Source organism: Physeter macrocephalus, chromosome 5 (assembly GCF_002837175.3).
Source record: "Physeter macrocephalus isolate SW-GA chromosome 5, ASM283717v5, whole genome shotgun sequence".
NCBI classification, from domain to species: Eukaryota; Metazoa; Chordata; class Mammalia; order Artiodactyla; family Physeteridae; genus Physeter; species Physeter macrocephalus.
In genome coordinates this window covers 32,860,522-32,881,329 of record NC_041218.1, presented here as the reverse complement: position 1 = coordinate 32,881,329, position 20,808 = coordinate 32,860,522, and the positions used below count along the sequence as shown (strand labels likewise).

The 20,808-nt window shown below is 38.6% G+C and overlaps 1 protein-coding gene across 3 annotated transcripts in view; it reads right to left on the bottom strand.

The window, feature by feature from the left end:
• Positions 1-8,954: 8,954 nt before the first annotated feature.
• The window catches only part of CTTNBP2 (cortactin binding protein 2), a 171,805-nt gene continuing 159,951 nt past the window's right edge, over positions 8,955-20,808 (bottom strand). For 2 of the 3 annotated variants that reach the window (XM_024128762.3, XM_028489835.2), the window contains 6 exons: positions 20,260-20,459; positions 19,719-19,901; positions 16,608-16,671; positions 14,215-14,347; positions 13,205-13,306; positions 8,988-10,017 (listed from right to left, as the gene is read on the bottom strand). In XM_024128762.3, coding sequence (XP_023984530.1) covers positions 9,817-10,017; positions 13,205-13,306; positions 14,215-14,347; positions 16,608-16,671; positions 19,719-19,901; positions 20,260-20,459 — 883 coding nt within the window. In that variant the 3' untranslated portion in view covers positions 8,988-9,816. Of the gene's footprint in view, positions 10,018-13,204; positions 13,307-14,214; positions 14,348-16,607; positions 16,672-19,718; positions 19,902-20,259; positions 20,460-20,808 lie in introns of all 3 variants that reach the window. The other variant, XM_024128757.1, reaches the window with a different exon arrangement.

Sequence of the window (20,808 nt, the reverse complement as noted above, 5' to 3'; positions counted from 1 at the left end):
TTAACTTACTGTGTTTGGGGTCTCCTTTTTGCAGGCTGCAGGTTCGTAGTTCCCATTGTTTTTGGTGTCTGTCCCCAGTGGCTAACGTTGGTTCAGTGGGTTGTGTAGGCTTCCTGGTGGAGGGGACTGGTGCCCGTGTTCTGGTGGATGAGGCTGGATCTTGTCTTTCTGGTGGGCCGGTCCACATCTGGTGGTGTGTTTTGGTGTGTCTGTGGCCTTATTATGATTTTAGGCAACATCTCTGTTAATGGATGGGGTTGTGTTCCTATCTTGCTAGTTGTTTGGCATAGGGTGTCCAGCACTGGTGCTTGATGGTCATTGAGTGGAGCTGGATCTTGGCGTTGAGAGAGATCTCTGGGAGATTTTCGCCATTTGATATTACATGCCTCTGGTAGGTATCTGGTGGACCAATGTGCTGAGCTTGGCTCTCCCACCTCAGAGGCACAGCCCTGACACCTGGCTGGAGCACCAAGAGCCTGTCATCCACACGGCTGAGAATAAAAGGGAGAAAAGAAAGGAGAAGATAATACAATAAAATAAAGTAAAATAAAATAAAAAATAATTATTAAAAAAAATTTTTTTTAATAATAAAAAAAAGAAAGAAGAGAGCAACCAAACCAAAAAACAAATCCACCAATGATAACAAGTGCTGAAAACTATACTAAAAACAACAAGAACAACAAAAACGGACAGACAGAACTGTAGGACAAATAATAAAAGCAAAGCTATACAGACAAAATCACACACAAAAGCATACACATACAGTCTCAGAAAAAGGGAAAAAGGGAAAAAAATATATATCGTTGCTCCCAAAGTCCACCTCCTCAATTTGGGATGATTCGTTGTCTATTCAGGTATTCCACAGATGCAGGGTACATCAAGTTGATTGTGGAGATTTAATCCGCTGCTACTGAGGCTACTGGGAGAGATTTCCCTTCCTCTTCTTTGTTCGCACAGCTCCTGGGATTCAGTTTTGGATTTGGACCCGCCTCTGTTTGTAGGTCGCCTGAGGGCGTCTGTTCTTTGCTCAGACAGGACGGGGTTAAAGGAGCAGCTGCTTCGGGGGCTCTGGCTCACTCAGGCGGGAGGTAGGGAGGGGTACGGAGTGGGGCAAGCCTGTGGTGCAGAAACCGGCCTGACGTTGCACCAGCCTGAGGCGCACTGTGCGTTCTCCCAGGGAATTTGTCCCTGGATCACAGGACCCCGGCAGCGGCGGGCTGCATAGGCTCCCGGGAGGGGAGGTGTGGAGAGTGACCTGTGCTTGCACACGGGCTTCTTGGTGGCTGCAGCAGCAGCTTTAGCGTCTCATGCCTGTCTCTGGGGTCCATGCCTATCGCCGTGGCTCGCGCCCATCTCCAGAGCTCCTTAAAGCAGTGCTCTTAATCCCATCTTCTTGAGCACCGGAAAACAAAGGGGGAAGACAAAGTCTCTTGCCTCTTCGGCAGCTCCAGACTTTTTCCTGGACTCCCTCCCAGCTAGCCATGGTGCACTAGCCCCCTTCAGGTTGTGTTCATGCAGCCAACCCCAGTCCTCTCCCTGGGATCTGACCTCTGAAGCCCGAGCCTCAGCTCCCAGCCCACACCCGTCCTGGTGGGTGAGCAGACAAGCCTCTCAGCTTGGTGAGTGCTGGTCGGCACCGATCCTCTGTGCGGGAATCTCTCCGCTTTTCCCTCCGCACCCCTGTAGCTGTGCTCTCCTCTGTGACTCTGAAGCTTCCCCCCTCCACCACCTGCAGTCTCTGCCAGTGAAGGGGCTTCCTAGTGTGTAGAAACCTTTCCTCCTTCACAGCTCCCTCCCACTGGTGCAGGTCCTGTCCCTATTCTTATGTCTCTGTTTTTTCTTTTTTCTTTGGCCCTACCCAGGTACGTGGGGAGTTTCTTGCCTTTTGGGAGGTCTGAGGTCTTCTGCCAGTGTTTAGTAGGTGTTCTGTAGGGGTTGTTCCACATGTAGATGTATTTCTGATGTATTTGTGGGGAGGAAGGTGATCCTCACATCTTACTCTTCTGGCATTTTGAAGCTCCTCTACATTCTTTTTTATATTCTTTCCCATTATGGTTTATCATAGGATATTGAATAAGTTCTCTGCACTATACAGTAGGACCTTGTGGTTTATCATTCTATATATAATAGCTTACATCTGCTAACCCCAACCTCGCACTCCATCCCTCCCCCAACCTCCTCCCTCTTGGCAACTACAAGTCTGTTCTCTCTGTCTGTGAGTCTGTTTCTGTTTCATAGATAGTTCATTTGTGTCATATTTTAAATTCCACATATAAGTGATATCATATGGTATTTGTCTTTCTGTTTCTGACTTACTTCACTTAGTATGATAATCTCTAGGTCCATCCATGTTGCTGCAAATGGCATTATTTCTGTCTTTTTTATGGCTGAGTAATATTCCATTGTGTATATATGTATCACATCTTCTTTATCCCTTCATCTATTGATGGACACTTAGGTTGTTTCCATGTCTTGGCTATTGTGAATAGTGCTGCTATGAACATGGGGGTGCATGTATCTTTTTGAATTAGAGTTTTGTCTGGATATATGCCCAGGAGTGGGATTGCTGGATCATATGGTAATTCTATTTTTAGTTTTCTGAGGAACTTCCAAACTGTTTTCTATAGTGGCTGTACCAACTTAAATTCCCACCAACAGTGTAGGAGGGTTCCCTTTTCTCCACACCCTTTCCAGCATTTGTTATTTGTAGAGTTTTTATTGATGGCCTTTCTGACCAGTGTAAGGTGGTACCTCAGTGTAGTTTTGATCTGCATTTCTCTAATAATTAGCAATTTTGAGCATCTTTTCATGGGCCTATTGGCCTTTTGTGTGTCTTCTTTGGAGAAATGTCTGTTTAGGTCTTCTGCCCATTTTTCAACTGGGTTCTTTGTTTCTTTGTTGTTGTTGTATGAGCTGTTTGTATATTTTGGAAATTAATCCCTTGTCGGTCACGTCATTTGCAAATATTTTCTCCCATCCTGTAGGTTGTCTTTTCATTTTGTTTATGGGTTCCTTTACTGTGCAAAAGCTTGTAAGTTTTGATTAGGTCTCATTTGTTTATTTTTGTTTTTATTTCTATTGTCTTGGGAGACTGGCCTAAGAAAACACTGGTATGATTTACATCAGAGAATGTTTTGCCTATGCTCTCTTGTAGGGATTTTATGGCGTCATGTCTTATGTTTAAGTCTTTAAGCCATTTTGAAGTTATTTTTATGTATGGTGTGAGGGTGTGTTCTAACATCATTGATTTATATGTGGCTGTCCAACTTGCCCAACACCACTTGCTGAAGAGACTTTCTTTTTCCCATTGTATATTCTTGCCCCCATTGTTGAAGATTAATTGTCCATAGGTGTGTGGGTTTATTTCTGGGCTATCTATTCTGTTCTATTGGTCCATATGTCTGTTTTTGTGCCAGTACCATGCTGTTTTGGTTACTGTAGCTTTGTGGTATTGTCCGAAGTCTAAGAGGGTTATGCCTCCTGCTTTGTTCTTTTTCTTCAGGATTGCTTTGGCAATTCTGAGTCTTTTATGGTTCCATATAAATTTTAGGATTATTTGTTCTATTTCATTGAAAAATGTCATGGTTAATTTGACAGGGATAACATTAAATCTGTAGATTGCTTTGGGTAGTATGGACATTTCAACAATATTAATTCTTCCAATCCAAGAGCATGGGATAGTTTTCCATTTCTTTGAATCATCTTCAGTTTCCTTTATTAAAGTTTTATAGTTCTTAGTTTTTAAGTCTTTCACCTCCTTGGTCAGGTTTATTCCTAAGTATTTCATTTTGGGGGGGGGGTGCAATTTTAAAAGGTATTATTCTTTTACATTCCCATTCTGATATTTCATTGTTAGTGTAAATAAATGCTTTTGTATGTTAATCTTGTATCCTGCTATCTTGTTGAATTCATTGATCTGTTCTAGTAGTTTTTTTTGTGAAGTCTTTAGGGTTTTTTATATATAGTATCATATCATCTGCATATAATGACAATTTTACTTCTTCCCTCCCAACTTGGATACCTTTTCTTTTTTTCTGGTCTGATTGTTGTGGCTAGGACTTCCAATACTATGTTGAATAGAAGAGGTGAGAGTGGGCATCCTTGTCTTGTTCCAGATTTTAGTAGGAAGGCTTTCAGCTTTTCACCTTGGAGTATTATATTGGCTGTGGGTTTGTCATTGGTAGCTTTTATTATGTTGAGATATGTTCCCTCTATACCCATTTTGATAAGAGTTTTTTATCATGAATAGATGTTGAATTTTGTCAAATGCATTTTCTGCATCTGTTGAGCTGATCATGTGTGCTGTTGTGCTGGGTCTTAGTTGAGGCACGTGGGTTCCTTCATTGCAGCTAGCTGGCTCCTTAGTTGTGGCATGTGAACTCTTAGTTGTGGCATGAATGTGGGATCTAGTTCCCTGACCAGGGATCAAACCCGGGCCCCCTGCATTGAGAGCACAGAGTCTTAACCACTGTGCCACCTGGGAAGTCAAGATCATGTGGTTTTTGTCTTTTCTTTTGTTGATATGGTGTATCACATTGATGGATTTGTGTATGTATTACCATCCTTGTGAACTTGGGATGAATCCCACTTGGTCGTGGTGTATGATTTTTTTTTTTTTTTTGCGGTACGCGGGCCTCTCACCATTGTGGCCTCTCCCTTTGCGGAGCACTGTCTCCGGACGCCCAGGCTCAGCGGCCATGGCTCACGGGCCCAGCTGCTCTGCGGCATGTGGGATCTTCCCAGACCGGGCCACAACCCCGTGTCCCCTGCATCTGCAGGCAGAGACTCTCAACCACTGCGCCACCAGGGAAGCCCATGTATGATCTATTTTATGTGTTGTTGGATTCAGTTTGCTAATATTTTGTTGAGAATTTTTGCATCTGTATTCATCAAAGATATTGGCCTGTGATCTTCCTTTTTAGTAGTGTCGTTGTCTAGTTTTGGTATCAGGGTGATGGTGGCTTCATAGAATGTCTCTGGGAGTGTTCTTTCCTCTTCAATCTCTTGTGAGAGTTTGAGAAGGATTGGCATAAGTTCTTCTTTGAATGTTTGATAGAATTTGCCTGTGAAGCCATCTGCTCCTGGACTTTTGTTTGTAGGGAGTTTTTGGATTACATATTCTATTTGATTTCTAGTGATTGGTCTGTTCAAGTTGATAGGGGGTAAGCAGATGCAGAGGCTGGTGCCAGGTTCTGGGGTTCTCAATAGTGGTGGTGGCTCATGCACACCCCTGGAGCATGCAGTGGGAGCAGAGGTGGCTTGTGACCTCTCCTGAAGTCTGCGAGAGTATTTTTAATTTTTGAGGAGCCTCCATACTGTTTTCCATAGTGGCTGCACCAATTTACATTCCTACCAACAGTGCCTAAGGGTTCTCTTTTCTCCATATCCTTGCCAACACTTATCTCTTGTCTTTTTGATGATAGCTATTCTAACAGGCATAAGGTGATATCTCACTGTGGTTTTGATTTGCATTTTCCTTATGATTCGTGATGTTGAATCTCATGGACCTGTTGGCCCATCTGTATGTCTTCTTTGGAAAAATGTCTATTTAGATCTTCTGGCTGTTTTTAATTGGATTGGTTTTTTGCTGTTAAGTTGTATGTTTTTTAAAAATATGTTTTGGGTATTCCCTTATCATATATATATGATTTGCAAATATTTTCTTCTATTTTATAGGTTAGGTTTTCCTTGTGTTGGTTTCCTTTCCAGTGCAGAAGCTTTTTGGTTTTTATGTTGTCCCCCTTGTTGATTTTTGCTTTTCTTGCCTTTACTTTTGGTGTTGGATCAAGAAAATCATCATCAAGACCAATGTCAAGGAGCTTACCCCCCTATGTTTTCTTCTAGGAGTTTTGTTTGTAGGTCTTACATTCAAGTCTTTAATCCATTTTGAGTTAATTTTTGTGTATGGTGTAAGATAGTGGGTTTAGTTTCGTTCTTTTGCATGTAGCTGTCCAGTGGTCCCAACAGCATTTATTAAGAGACTGTCCTTTCTTCATTGTATATTCTTGGCATCTTTATCAGAAATTGTTCATATATGCATGGGTTTATTTCTGGGTGCTCTATTCTATTCCATCGATCTGTGTCTGTTTCTATGCCAGCACTATACTATTTTGGTTTGTTATAGCTAATATAGTTTGAAATCAGGAAGCATGACACTTCCAGCTCTGTTCTCTCTCAAGACTGCTTTGTCTATTCGGGGTCTTTTGTGCTGCCATACAAATTTTAGGATTGTGTGTTCTATGTCTGTGAAAAAAGCCATTGGAATTTTGATAGGGATGTCACTGAATCTGTAGGTTGCTTTGGGTACTAGGGACATTTTAACAGTATTAATTTTTCTAATTTGTAAGCACAGAATCTCTCTCCATTTATTTGTGCCTTCTTTAATTTCTCTCATCAATGCCTTACTTTTCAGTGTACAGGTCTTTTACTTCCTTGGTTAAATCTATTCCTAGGTATTTTATTCTTTTTGATGAAATTGTAAATAGGATTGATTTGTTAATTTCTCTTTCTGACATATTCTTGATTTCCTCAAAATATAATCCAAGTAAATTTTTTTTTTATATGTTTAGCTGATGTCCTCCCTTATTAAGGTATCAGAATGTGTAGGAACAACTATCAGGATTTCTGATTTTCCTATTTTACTTTTCTTTCTGGGAACAAGAAAAAATCCTCTATTTTTTCTTCCAATGAAGACATTGATGCCCAGAGATATTACATGTTGTCTTAGCCTTGTGGCCAGAGCCTGCAGCTCATGACTCTTGATAGTCAAGTGTTATCTTCACTATTAAAGACAGAATAGATATGGTGTGTGACTCATATCCTCTCTCCATATATTTCCATAGTCCTCTCTTTCAAATTAACAATGGCACGTTGGTCTACAACTCAACTATTTATTCACAGTAAAAACCAAACTAAACTAACGGGATTATCTATTCACTAACTTACTCCTTTGACATCTGAGGGATGTTCTCTGAGAAAAATGTTACAAGTGGGGTTAGATAGAATTCAGAAAGTACCACATAACTTCATAGAGCAAGTTTTGTGTAATGGCTCATAGTAGTTAAGAACAGGTGCCTAAATCAGATGTTGGCTAGGTCAGCTGAACTTAATTTGCATTAAGTATTTACTGCACAGAAAAAAATATTATGGAAATTCAGCCTTGTCTATCAAAATTGGATTTTTTCATTATCAGATTTTATGACACATCTACTAGTTTTTCTTTTACATAAGCAACTGAAAAATGTGTTAGCTTGATGATGAGGTTCTCCTAAATAGACTAACATAAAAGGAAAATAAAATTTGCTAGTGTTTTATATTAATTTCCAACTAGCTATTTCTATCTGTTAGGTGTTTCATACAACTGTAGTAAAATCTGATGCTCATAATACATCTCTTAGTAGTTGCTTGTGAATTGATTACAACTTGAAAAGATGTTGGATTGCCACAGAGTTCTGGGACATAATTTATTACTTTTTATGTATGAGGGAGGTAACTAGGAACACTATATTACCTCATTTTAATGCTCATGGATAACTTGTAGGGTTGTCATGTCCTATTTAACTATTGTGAAACCTGGGTCAAAGAGATCAGGTAACTTGTCTTAGGTCACACAGCTAGTAAATGTTAGTGCTTAATTCAGTCCCAAGACTGTTTATCACCAAAGAACTTTTTACCCCCAAAGCACCCCGACCCTCACCACTAGGTTCCATTATACAGTAGTGACTTTCAAAGACTTTTGGCCATGACCCACAGAAAGAGTTATGCTTTACATCACAATCCAGTGCCTACATCCGTGTACCTACATAATAGAAACAAATAGTTCATTTATTGACTGTGATACCATGACGTACTCTGACACTTTCTATTCCAGCCTATTGTTTTCAAAAAAAGGTAGTTGTGACACACTAAATTGATAAAATGACCAATTACTAGGTCTCTATCTGTATTTTGAAAGCTCCTGATCTAAATGCCTTCTTTAGACATCTTCCAGTCTGCTATCCAATTATAAAAAGTATATGTGTTGAATTTTACTAATGAATCAAAACTGTATGGATCAGTTACTAGAGGTCATCCTAATAATATATTCCAAATTTTGTTTTTCTCTTCTCTGGTCCTTGAATACACTAATGAGATCCTTACCTTCAGAAAAGCTGCTAATATAAAGACAATGCCTTATCACTAAAAAATCAAATACGACACAATCTAAGGTGTGTGTAAGCAGGAGGAAACACATTAGAGCCACCTCAATCTAGGTATGTTGGTCTATGATATCAAGAGCATTGAGTTTTGTTCCCAAGATTAATGTCTTTTTGTGAAAACACTTGAGTATCAAATACCACCAGGATACCAAGAATATGAGTCCAGCTCAAAGGCGTTATTGTGTTCAAGCCTATTTCCTCCAGCCTCTCTCTCCTATCTACCCTCTGTCCCTTGCTCTAGTTCCATCTCCCTGTCCATGAGGTCCCCGCTGTACACCCAAGGATTGCACAGATGAAGGCTGACAGGTACTGGAATTGATCTCTTCCCTGATCCTTCCTCTACTTCACCCCATGTGGCCTAATCTTCACTACACATTTTTTAAAGATACTTGCAAAGTGTAATATAGTTTCAATGCACATGTGTATACTTTAATGTAAATAACCATACTGGCCAAGAAAGGACTTTCGGTACTCTCAAGACAAGCAAATGACTCTTGGTATATAATTATACTTTTTTTTGTATGGATGAAAACATTTTTTTCAATGAGCACCTAATTCCTAGAGCTCCACTGAAATGTTTGTTTTAGTTTAAACCAACTAATGCTTTCTAACAAGCGTGAGTCTTTCTCTGAATAGCTACTGAAATACCAACATGGAGGACCAGTTTTATAAATGTCCTTAAATTGAATATAAATATCTTTTGCATGGATAAACTACTAAGAGCAATAGATAGAAGAAACTACAGCAAAATTATTTCACTAATTCAATATTTTATTTGGTGTCAAGGCATATTAACTTTTTGAGTTATAAGTCATTTCATTAGTGAAACAAACCGTCTAGAAAATATTATCCATTGTGCCACTAGAACTGAAGTCTCATTTATTGTAAGCATTTACATTTTTTATATCCACTTAGGTATAAAACTTTTGTTAAGAAAGATAACACTTTTTATTGCATTATATATTTTACAGGAGTCATAATGCAAACTCATAAGCATAAATATATATGATGCAACCATTAAAAGATTTAAAACTGGAAACTAGAATTTTAACAGGCAAAATACTTAAAAATACTTAATATGGCTTTTAAGAAAAGTAACTGTTGATTTGTTATTGCCCCATTCTAGTCATTTCTCATCAAGTGAACATAAAATTATGATCTCTTTAAAATGGTACCTGTTATCTAAGCCAATGTTGCACACGTAGTATGCAATGATTCAGGCTTTCTTAAATATACATATGTACATATATATAGATATACAGTACACAGACAGTTGTTTTAATACCCCTGAACATCTTGAGTAAAACTATTACGACTTTTCTATTATAAAACTACTTGAAAAGTGGGTATAGTATAACTTCTTGGTATTGCAGTTCAATCCTACAGAATTGAAAAAAAAAAAAAAACCCAAAATGTTGATTATAAATACATTTTACAAAAAACTGAATAGTGGTCCCGCACTCATACTTTAGATTGCAGTGAAAACATTTGATTCATTTAAAGGTATTTACATCTTGTTGGCCTTGGTTTCTGTGTGAAATATACAGAAGAATGAGAATATTGTCGGCAGGCCTATTTGTTAGGTTTTTCTACTTGTTCATTTTTGTGTAAGTAAGTTTCAAATCTCTTCTTTTGAATTGTTTATTTCTATTTGCCTTGTATTACTGCTGCTGCTGCTTCTTTTGGTGTTCTGGGAACACTGGGTGACTTTACTTCTAGGAACAGGAAGAAAAGATTTAACTCTTGAAACACCCAACTCAGTCTTTGATTTACTGTTGCTGCATTCGGTCGCTTGATGGCTGCTGAGAGGACTGACCTCCTGTAAGAAAGGCAAACAAAATAGCTTGTCAATTTGACATTGTTCCCAACTTCTGTGATCAGTTCTAACTTCCTCCTCTCCATCCCTGAACAAGCATGTAGGAGTTTCTCTCAAGTTCTCATGAAAAAACAGACAAAAGACAATGGAGGGGAGACGCTGAATACTTAATGTCTTATAGACCCACTGGCTGATTTTCGTTAGGTCCTTGTTGTATCACAAAAGTGCTAGACACAGGAGTCAGTGAATCAAGTGCCAGAATGTGGGGTCTCCTCACCAGCTGGAGTTGTATGAAGTCCTAGGCCTGAGGAAATCAAACTGGACTACGCCAACCATTTTTAAGCAGTTCTACAGTTCAACTCTTTCACCTTGAGCACGTCACTTAATTTTTCTGCCTTTAGATCTAATCGAACTATTACTCAACACATATTTTGAATGTTTACAAGACAGACACTGTTCTAGGTGCTTGGCTTACAGTAGAGAACGTACAAGAGCACCATCCTTGCTCTGATGGAGCTTCTGTTGTAGTGAATTAAAGTTCCTGTGTAGCAATTCTCTATGACTAAGGAGCTCAAGATCTTCCATGTTTGGAAACTGCATGCTCTTGTTTTCCTAGTGTTTCAGAACTCTTCTGGACCTGGTCTAGGTCTCTCATTTTGCCCCCAAGGAACCAGAGTTGGATAGGTGAGAGTGATGGAGAAGACCTTTTTACTCATGCTGTTTTTCCTGATCTAGAGTTCACTTGGGTAGGCCTCACTTCGTTTGCCACATGGCAGAATTGAACTCGAGTATGGACTGTGACAGGTGAAGATAGACAAGGGGAGGTGTACAGCGTGGTGCTGAAATAGTAAATTACATGTAAAAATAAGTTATGTGAAGTTTAAGGACATATTTGGAGAGAAATGGGGTGGAAAATAAGGAGGATGGGAGATCAGAGATGTGCTGGAGAATGGGTCTAAGCCCTGGCTGCACATGAGAATCACCAAGGAGCTTTTAAAAATCCCAACGGCCAGGTTGTACCTTGGACCAATTACATCAGAACCTCTAGGGCATGTGGTCCAGGTACCAGGGATTCAAGGATTGGGAAAAAAAAATCCTCAAGTAGATTTCATTATGCCACCCAAATGAGAACTTTAGGGGGTTTAATTTGCATCTTAATGAGAAGAAAACATTCATTAGTATCTACTCTCCTGATGATTTAAATCTGTATTTATGTAAATAGGGGTTTTTTGTTTAAGAAGGCTGGCTGACATGCTACCTGATTATTAATAGGCCCCTCTCTGGCCGCATAGGAGAAAGTGATTTCAACTAACACAGATAGCTCTTACTTCTAAAGGGCATTACTTCCTGATAATAGAAGAGACTGGGCATCTAACCCAGAAACGCTCGCTGAGTTTATCACGGTAGAAGAGGTACGAGCCCGTGAAGCTCTCAGGAGGCTGGCAAAGGCCAAATGAGTATACTTCACCCTCTGCTGGCAGGTTCTGAGAAGAACATCTAGCCACGGCGAACAGTCTTCACAAGGCGTTCAGTGGGCAAAGCAATAGGGGGCAGCTGTCCTCCTAATAAACTCTATGGTTCTTTCTGAAGAGCCCAGAGAGTATAAAATGATCCATTTTTTAAAAAGGTCCCTCTTAAAGCTTAACCTACTTTCAGTACTATTTTTCTGGAAAGTACCTTATTGTAGCAACCCAATATGGTCCTGTGACAGAGGTACAAAACTGTCTTCATTATACAACAGCTGCCAGTCAACCTTTTTATATAGGAAAGTGACTGGGCCCTGTGGACAAAGAGTGGCTCATTGCACCCCCTTCCCACTGATTGCTGCGCAAGGGGCCCTGGAGGCCCAAAAAGGTGTTCTGAACCACAGCTTCCTGAACATGAACAAATATTTTCCAGCCAGAATTCTCCGCAGGGACCCCAGGTCACCTCCTTAGTCATCCTCCCTTACTTAGTCATCCTCCCTTACCTGCTCTCCAAACTATGCTGTGCTTCTAAACTGTTCCCAATTGGGGAAAAAAAGCAAATACTATACAGAGTAAGCCAGACAGGTCATGCTCTTCTTCACAGATCATCATGTTATATATTTTTTATGCCAGAACTCAGACTTGTTAATATTCCCCCCAACACACACAGCTTCGTGTGTAACTAATCAGGACCGAAACCTAACAAAGCCGTGAGAGAGCAGGGGCAGGGGAGCCCAGGGCTGTCCGGTGATTAGAGGAGGGTTAATAATGTAACAGTCTCACCACGCTGACTTTGTAATTCTGCTTTCTGCACTCCCCCCCCAACAGGTTTGTGTCAGCTGCCAAGGGGATGAGAACAGGATGTGAACCACAATCGACATGGCTTGGTGAGCAAACCACATGTTATTAAATGGCTCTTAACAAAATATGCATCCTCATAAAATCACTACTGGATAAGAAGTAGTGTTATTGTTTCTGTTCACCCAGGAGGACAATGCTGGGCCATCTCAACTCTTGGCATTTATTAATCAATCGTGTAAGTTATTTCAAGAGGTTAAGGAACTCTATTGGAATCCTGGCTCTTCTATTTGACATTCTGATTTGTTTCTAAAAGAAAGTCTTTCACTGAAACATGCATGATACGGCAAGTTAAACCAGAATGAGATTTTTTTTGTGCGTAGATCTTTGTTATCACTCAGCACTTTGCTAAAATTAACTCCAATTTTCCAAAATAGTGCTCAAATGAAATTCGATATCCCATTTTAAAATACAGCAAAGAAGACAGAAAGTTACATTAGTTCTAGTTTTGGTATAACAAATGCAAAAGAAAGACACCCAAAATTGACACCCAAAATTTTGGTATCAAAGTTTTAGGTGCGTAGATCTTTGTTATCACTCAGCACTTTGCTAAAATTAACTCCAATTTTCCAAAATAGTGCTCAAATGAAATTCGATATCCCATTTTAAAATACAGCAAAGAAGACAGAAAGTTACATTAGTTCTAGTTTTGGTATCAAAGTTTTAGGCATCAAATTGATTTTTTCAAGCTATTATCCAAACAAGTTTTCTAACCTTGATTACCTAGTGAACACTTTTGCCTTTATCCTATTTATTTCCCAACTATGGTTTAAAAGTAACTTTGTGATGCACATTGCAAGATTTGTGAAGTCAAATTCCACAACAATCCTCCTTTGTCCCATTTAGGAAGGAAAGGGGGCACTTACCTTTTGTGACACTGGCATTCTTGGATTATTAACAGTTACTGCAAATGCAGGGTTGTTTCCTGAACGATCAAACCTCCCTAAATCATCCCCGGAATCAGCAATCTGGAAAATATACAGTTTATCAAGTCACTGTGGAAAACCCACCTTCATGTGAAACTAACAGCAAATGCATGAGAATAATCTCTAAGGAAAACATCTTTTAAAGTCAGAAGAAGACAACCAGATGAGCTCTATTTAAAAAAAAAAAAAATCACTTCGCACAAAATGAAAGGATATAAAATTTGCAAGATTTTCATTGTTACCTTATTTTTCCAGAGGTTAAGTATTTCTACGCATTCCCAGCAACATTAAATAAGCTAGTCAGTTCTACTTTGTCCAGAGATTATGACTGTCAACAGTAGGTGAGTCTTTGGGTGGAAGCTGCACAAGTTGTAACTACCTTCTTATGCTCCCTTTCAAGTAAAAGGCATTTATCAAGGAAGTTTGGCCAAATTTGCTGCAGATATCAGGGTGCCAAAACAGGTTGAACTTGATGCTGTTAATGCTTCGAGATTTTGGGTCACTGATTTCTATATTTGGATCTCAAATTTCACAGCTTGAAGAGACTCTGACTAAACATAAATTACACAGGCCACTTATTTTTTTTTTTATTTGTAAGGAAAGTTACCGTTCTATCCAGAACACAAGGCTGCTATAATGCTCTCTTACTGATAGGTGACTTATGGGCCAAAGTTAGGAATACGAAAAGGATGGTAACGCAATTAACATATGCAATTTTCACTTCAGGTTTTTCAGAGAAGCTGTGCTAAATAGAGCTCCCTTATTGTAGAAGGGGTATTTTGGAAGAAAGGGCTTTTCTAAGCAAGGTAAGGGATGTTCTGATTTGGAGCATTAACATGCTATTTGATAAGGAATTTCTGTCAGGGAGTGAGAGTTGCGATGTGGCTCTAAGAAGTCTCTCGGCTGCTGGGTGGAACCATTCAACGTCCTCCCCCAAGCGTCCTGCTTACCTTGCTTATATCAGATTCAGATTTGCTGGAGCACATGCGCTGAAGTTCCTTGACAAGGTCCGCTTCATCATCCGAACCCAGAGAGAGTCTTTGATCCAAATTCAATGTCAATGATAGGTCATTCTCTAGAGACCTAAAAAGTTTTTAACATCCTTTAAAGGCATCCATCAATGTCACTTATGCAACAACCCACCCCCCCCCCACTGGATTTTGAAAACTCCCACTTAAAATTCTCAACAGGGTAAAATTTTATTACCCAAAGAAAGAAAGAAATCTACTTTCACTTAAAACATTCCAGTCTTACTCTTCCCTCTTCTTCTCTGTCTCCAAAGATAAAGCTAAGACACTGGGTGCAGGGGGCAGTGTGACAATGGAGTAAATATGAATTTACCACATATTAGCAATATGACCACAGGTCAGGTTTTCTTTTGGTCCTCAACACCTCACTCAGTTCCTGGGTTCCCTTCTCTCTAACAAACAAATTCCTTATACTTACAACATAGAGTTATTACAATTATATAGGCTGTTGAATACAACAGATCTAACCATGGACCTGGCAGCAACAAGGATGTGATGCAGATTCAATGACCCCCTTCTGTAATTCTGTGAACCAGGGTCCTAAATGTTACCTGCCAAGTGACTGAGCACACAATTTACTGGGCTATACTGGGGACCTATTTACAAACTACCAAGCATTTTTATTCTATGATAAATAATTCCTTATTTCAGTTTACAAGTTTGGAGGTATAATCAACAATTCCCTAGGAGCAACATAAGAAAAAAATAGGTCATGCTAGGTTTCTGTAAATCTATCATTAAAAAAAAAAAAAACAGTCATCTAAAAGTCTGTTTAAAAGTTCACAAATGCAGGATTTTACCATATCTTTGTCAAATGCATTAATAATGACTATCAAATTTGGTACAAAATGAAGCCAATGGTATTTCTAACCTTTTAACAAACTAAAAGCAAAATAGGCTTTCTGTTAATAAACTTTTCTTTTTAAGAAATTCATTCATTAGATTTTAGTTTAATACTAGCATTTGATAAACTCAAAATGGGTTAAAGGCCTAAATGTAAGGCCAGAAACTATCAAACTCTTAGAGGAAAACATAGGCACAACACTCCATGACATAAATCACAGCAAGATCCTTTTTGACCCACCTCCTAGAGAAATGGGAATAAAAAAGAAAATAAACAAATGGGACCTAATGAAACTTAAAAGCTTTTGCACAGCAAAGGATACCATAAACAAGACCAAAAGACAACCCTCAGAATGGGAGAAAATAGTTGCAAAGGAAGCAACTGCCAAAGGATTAATATCCAAAATTTATAAGCAGCTCATGCAGCTCAATAACAAAAAAAACCAAACAACCCAATCTAAAAATGGGCAGAAGAACTAAACAGACATTTCTCCAAAGAAGATATACAGATCGCCAACAGACACCTGAAAGAATGCTCAACATCATTAAAGAAATGCAGATCAAAACTACAATGAGATGATATCTCACACCAGTCAGAATGGCCATCATCAAAAACCCTAAATGCTGGAGAGGGTGTAGAGAAAAGGGAACACTCTTGCACTGCTGGTGGGAATGTAAATTGATATAGCCACTACGGAGGTTCCTTAAAAAACTAAAAATAGAACTACCATATGACCCCGCAATCCCACTACTGGGCATATACCCTGAGAAAACCATAATTCAAAAAGAGTCATGTACCACAATGTTCATTGCAGCTCTATTTACAATAGCCAGGACATGGAAGCAACCTAAGTGTCCATCAACAGATGAATGGATAAAGAAGATGTGGCACATATATACAATGGAATATTACTCAGCCATAAAAAGAAATGAAACTGAGTTATTTGTAATGAGGTGGATAGACCTGGAGTCTGTCATACAGAGTGAAGTAAGTCAGAAGGAGAAAAACAAATACCGTATGCTAACACATATATATGGAATCTAAGAAAAAAAAATGTCATGAAGAGATTAGTGGTAGGACAGGAATAAGGGGAAGGGTAAGCTGGGACAAAGTGAGAGAGTGGCATGGACATATATACACTACCAAACGTAAAATAGATAGCTAGCGGGAAGCAGCCGCATAGCACATGGAGATCAGCTCGGTGCTTTGTGACCACCTAGAGGGGTGGGATAGGAAGGGAGGGTGACGCAAGAGGGAAGAGATATGGGAACATGTGTATATGTATAACTGATTCACTTTGTTGTAAAGGAGAAACTAACACACCATTGTAGAACAGTTATACTCCAATAAAGATGTTAAAAAAAAATGCTAGCATTTGAATTACCTCTTTTTAAAAAATTAACAGTGTAATAGTTGCACAGACTAATAATGAGAATGTGTATTGTTTGTTAAATCTACAAGGGAAACTTACTTTTGTTTTGACAGAGAAGCATTCCTGTTACAATTCAGCTGTAATATAGTCTTATTTTTGATACCTGTTTAAAGAAAAAAAATGTAATCATTTCAACAGAATGTCCCTGTGCATCTTGAACTCTGTATTTAAAAGAAACAGGCTATGGACTCTGCTGTATTTTCATATTGTTTTTGGATTAAAACCATCTCTTGAAGCCCTGTGGAAGGTCAGGGAATGACCAACAACCTCATGTATTGATATGACTAAAGACAGTACAACTCACACCACCTGAGGCTCAATTCAGGAATCCTCAACTCTGCTTTCATCAATGGACCCTATTCTAAGCAGTCAAGTCCCCCATCTCCTTAGGCCTTTGTTCTCAAAGTACCTAAAAAGGGGTTCATACATGCCTTTTGATGATGGTAATTTCCCTTTGTTTGCCTTCCAACGTTACTGACTAGTTATTGACTATGTAGATCTGGAGCAGTTTTTGATGTCTGGGCCCCATGATATATTACAGTGCGGGTGGCCTTAGTCGTGTAGAAATTTTACTTTTAATTGCTTTGCGTTTTACAGAAAACAAAATAGGAACAGTATACAAAAAGTCACAGCATTAAAACAAATACTGCATATCATACCAATGTTCTTCAAACTGCATATTTCAACCCATTTAAAAAAACAAACAATAGGAAATATCAGATTGCACAGGCTGAATACATAAATTTGTATCATTTATAGATACATGCAAACGCATAGGTTTGTGTGTGCTGGTCAGGCTTTGAGAAACACTAAACAATTTTAGACTCAAAATGTCTGTTTCTATAATACACACTCTAAATTTTAAAAGTTCATTAACAGTTGCTTCTGAGTGAATTCTAAAATTGTACGAATGGTGCTAGCACAGATACATCTCTAAAGAATGATTTTGAAAAGTAAGTTGAATTTGATATATCCTGATTAAAAGCAGATCATCAAAGAATCTCTGTATGTTTCCTCATCCATACTTTCGTCATTATTGTCAGAAAGCAATGACTAGTAGGTTTCCCCTAATTACCATGTAAGTGCACAGCCTTGGGACCTGCTCTCCAGAAGCCTGTGACCAACCCCTCAGCCTTGGTTTAGGTCAGGAAAGAAAAAGCCTGTGTCTTTATTAAATTTTATGAGTTTCCATAGTGGTCTGCAAGGAATGCAAAAGGGTTCTATTTTTGTTTTTTTTTTTTAAACCAATAATGTCAAAAAATCAAAAATCAACCCAAACATTGTTGTAATAATTTTTATATCAAATGTAATTATTAGAAAAAGTTACTATTATAAAAAAAATTAAAAACTAGAGGCATGTCTACCTTTGGTCCTTAACCAGTCAGTGGTTCATGCACCTAAACACTGGCCAATGCATTTTATAAATCTCTGCATTTGAAGTCAGTGTAAACTACGGTTGCACACAATTTTATTCATCTAAGTTTTCAGGTTTCAAAGAATATTTAAAAATATAAATGAATTTAAAATAAGTTATAACTCAATTTTGCCTGATACAGTCTGCCAAGTTAGACTTATTTCCATAATATTGTTTTAAGTTCATATTCACATTATGGATTTTGTTTCTCAACTCTAAAGTACTGATATATATTGACAATGCTCATTGTTCAGGAAGGCAGCTGGTCCTGAACCCTACAGGAATTCTAATGAACTTGGAAATGATACAGTAAAGAGCCTGCATGGGTCTCCTTCTTTGAGTGCCATGGATTATTATGAGTGGCACAGACTGAAGAAAACAGCATTGGACTCGCAAGGAACGAAAACATGGATTGCAGAACCCCCTGTTTGTCGAAGTGATTTGGAGCACATAACCAAGGGATTCTGAGCCTCAGTTTTGCTCTCTCTAAATGGAGATGATAATCCTCATCGTAGAGCTCTTTTGGATACTCTCAAGGGATAAACAGGTAAAAGGTATAATCCTTGTTACAGAAAGTCATCTGAGGGAGACTCTTTGCTCTACTGAGGGGCTAGAGTCTCATGACTTTATTCCCTGAATCAAACACTCTAACTTTAGGAAGTAAGGGCAAGCCTTTGCGATCAGAATGTATCCTATTATAAATACATAAAACTTATCTTTACAATGAGAGTTTATATATTTTTTTTTCAGTGACTGTCCATTCAGTCATTTAAAAAAGTGCTCACAATTTATTATCACATACTTGGGGTAATTACAAAACTCTGGCATGTACTGATATGGTTAAAACCATATTAAATTTTTATTAAAAATCAATATAAGCTTCAATATAAAAATATAGTAACAAAAGCAACTTTTTCTGTTTTAAGAAAGATAAGATTTTAGGCATCATATTCTTTTATTTAGCAACCCCACTGCTGTCAAGTTGCCATAAAATTACAAAAAACAACATTTCGGGGTGCAAGGGGGCTCTTGAAGACCTAAATTACCCGTAACCGAAATCCACAATGCATATGAGGTTGGAACATCTTTTCAAATATGGTTGCCTTGAAGTAGGACATTTAAAATTTGTACAATTGATTATGCTATTATCAAAGCCAAAAGGAAGAGGTCTAATAATTAGAATGTAAACTTTATGAGGGGAGGTATTTTTATCTCCTGTTTTCACTGCTCTATTTCCAGTGCTTAGAATAAAACTTGGTACACAGTACATTCCATGTATGAAAACAAATGTGTAAAGCTGACTCACTTGTAAAGACCTTAAACTGGTATCAAATATGCCTATAATCAAATACGTCTATAACACATACTTCTAAAAATTTAAGGTTGGCTTAGGAATGCATGTTGGCGTATTTCTTTCCTTTTATGTGTCAATTTGTATTACATAAATATAATTGTGTGCATCCCAGGAAAATCAATAAAAAGGGGATGACCATTATCATGGTAAAGATTAAATTTAATTTCAGAATTCTAGTATGAAAGATTATTTTTTCAGGTAGGGGCTCTCAAATATTTTTGGAGTATAACTACCACGTGTTTTATTCCATGAAAATATGCATCTGAAATACTCAGAATTTTGCTTTGTTGAATGCAGAGTGATAAAAATAAAGCACGTTTGCATTCAGAAACCACCTCATGGGTGCCGACATACGTGTGGGTGACATGCCTGCCCCCCTTACCTTCCTCACTCAGGTCCGGCTTGTTCCAGGTGGGTGAAGAGAACCGGCCAGACTTCTTGCGAGGACTGGTGCTCACCTTTCTCCAGGCACCACTCTCTTTCTTCTTGCTGCAACTGTTGTAACTTGAGACTATGGATAAAGGGAAACTTCCTCCTTTGAAATCAGCTGTATGCTGGTCTAGCTCTGAAATAACATAAACCATGTTGTGTCAAAAGGACAGAAGCAATAATGAAGTTTCACAGTCAAGTAAAATCCAACATTTCCAATACTTAAAGAAAGAGCCTCTTCAAAATCACAGGCTTGTAATACCCAAGCAGGTGTTTTGTCAACCAAACTTCAAACTTTACTTTGAAGTCTGGTATTTAAACATGAGCCAGTAATGAAAAAAGAGAGAGTTCTAAAGCTGTGTTGTGCAACATCCATCACATGGAGATAATTTCTCTCATTACAAAGAGAGAAAATAGAGCGCCCTAAAAACAAATTCAAGCAAGCATTACATAAGAGTGTGAATTTCCTCTCCTCGCAGCATGAACCCACATACCTGCTCTCTGGAGGGGACAGCCATGCAGAACAGCTTTATTAAGCAAGATGCTGAGAGCAGCTCTAACCACAGCCTGCTGCCCCTGGCTAGGGTTTTTAGTTGTTTGCCCAAGGCTGGGATGTCTTTTCACAGAGGCTCTTGACAATATTGCTTCTTGAACTCTGGGTGCAATGACAGCATTCCACAGCTTGGACATCCACCTTCCGAGAGAGGAGTGGGTTTCACAGTTATGACCAAGCCTCTCAGGAATCACAACTCTACGGGGAACAGGTTGGAAGACTGTGAAACAAAACCTAAGTGTTTCTATGGACAGGCTACCTTTCCCAGGTCATTTTGGAATGTGTGAAATTATCCAACACCAAAGCAGCTTGAATTTGCCTTAAAAATACAATGTATTTCAAAGGAAACTGCTAACATGTCTCTCACCTTTTTCTTTATAAGATCCTGGAGAGCTGGAGTGTTGAATAAATGAATGCACAAATAAAATTAAATATATGGAAAGGGAAAAAATACATGGAAAACTTTATAGACTAAAGAAGTCTGGAAAAA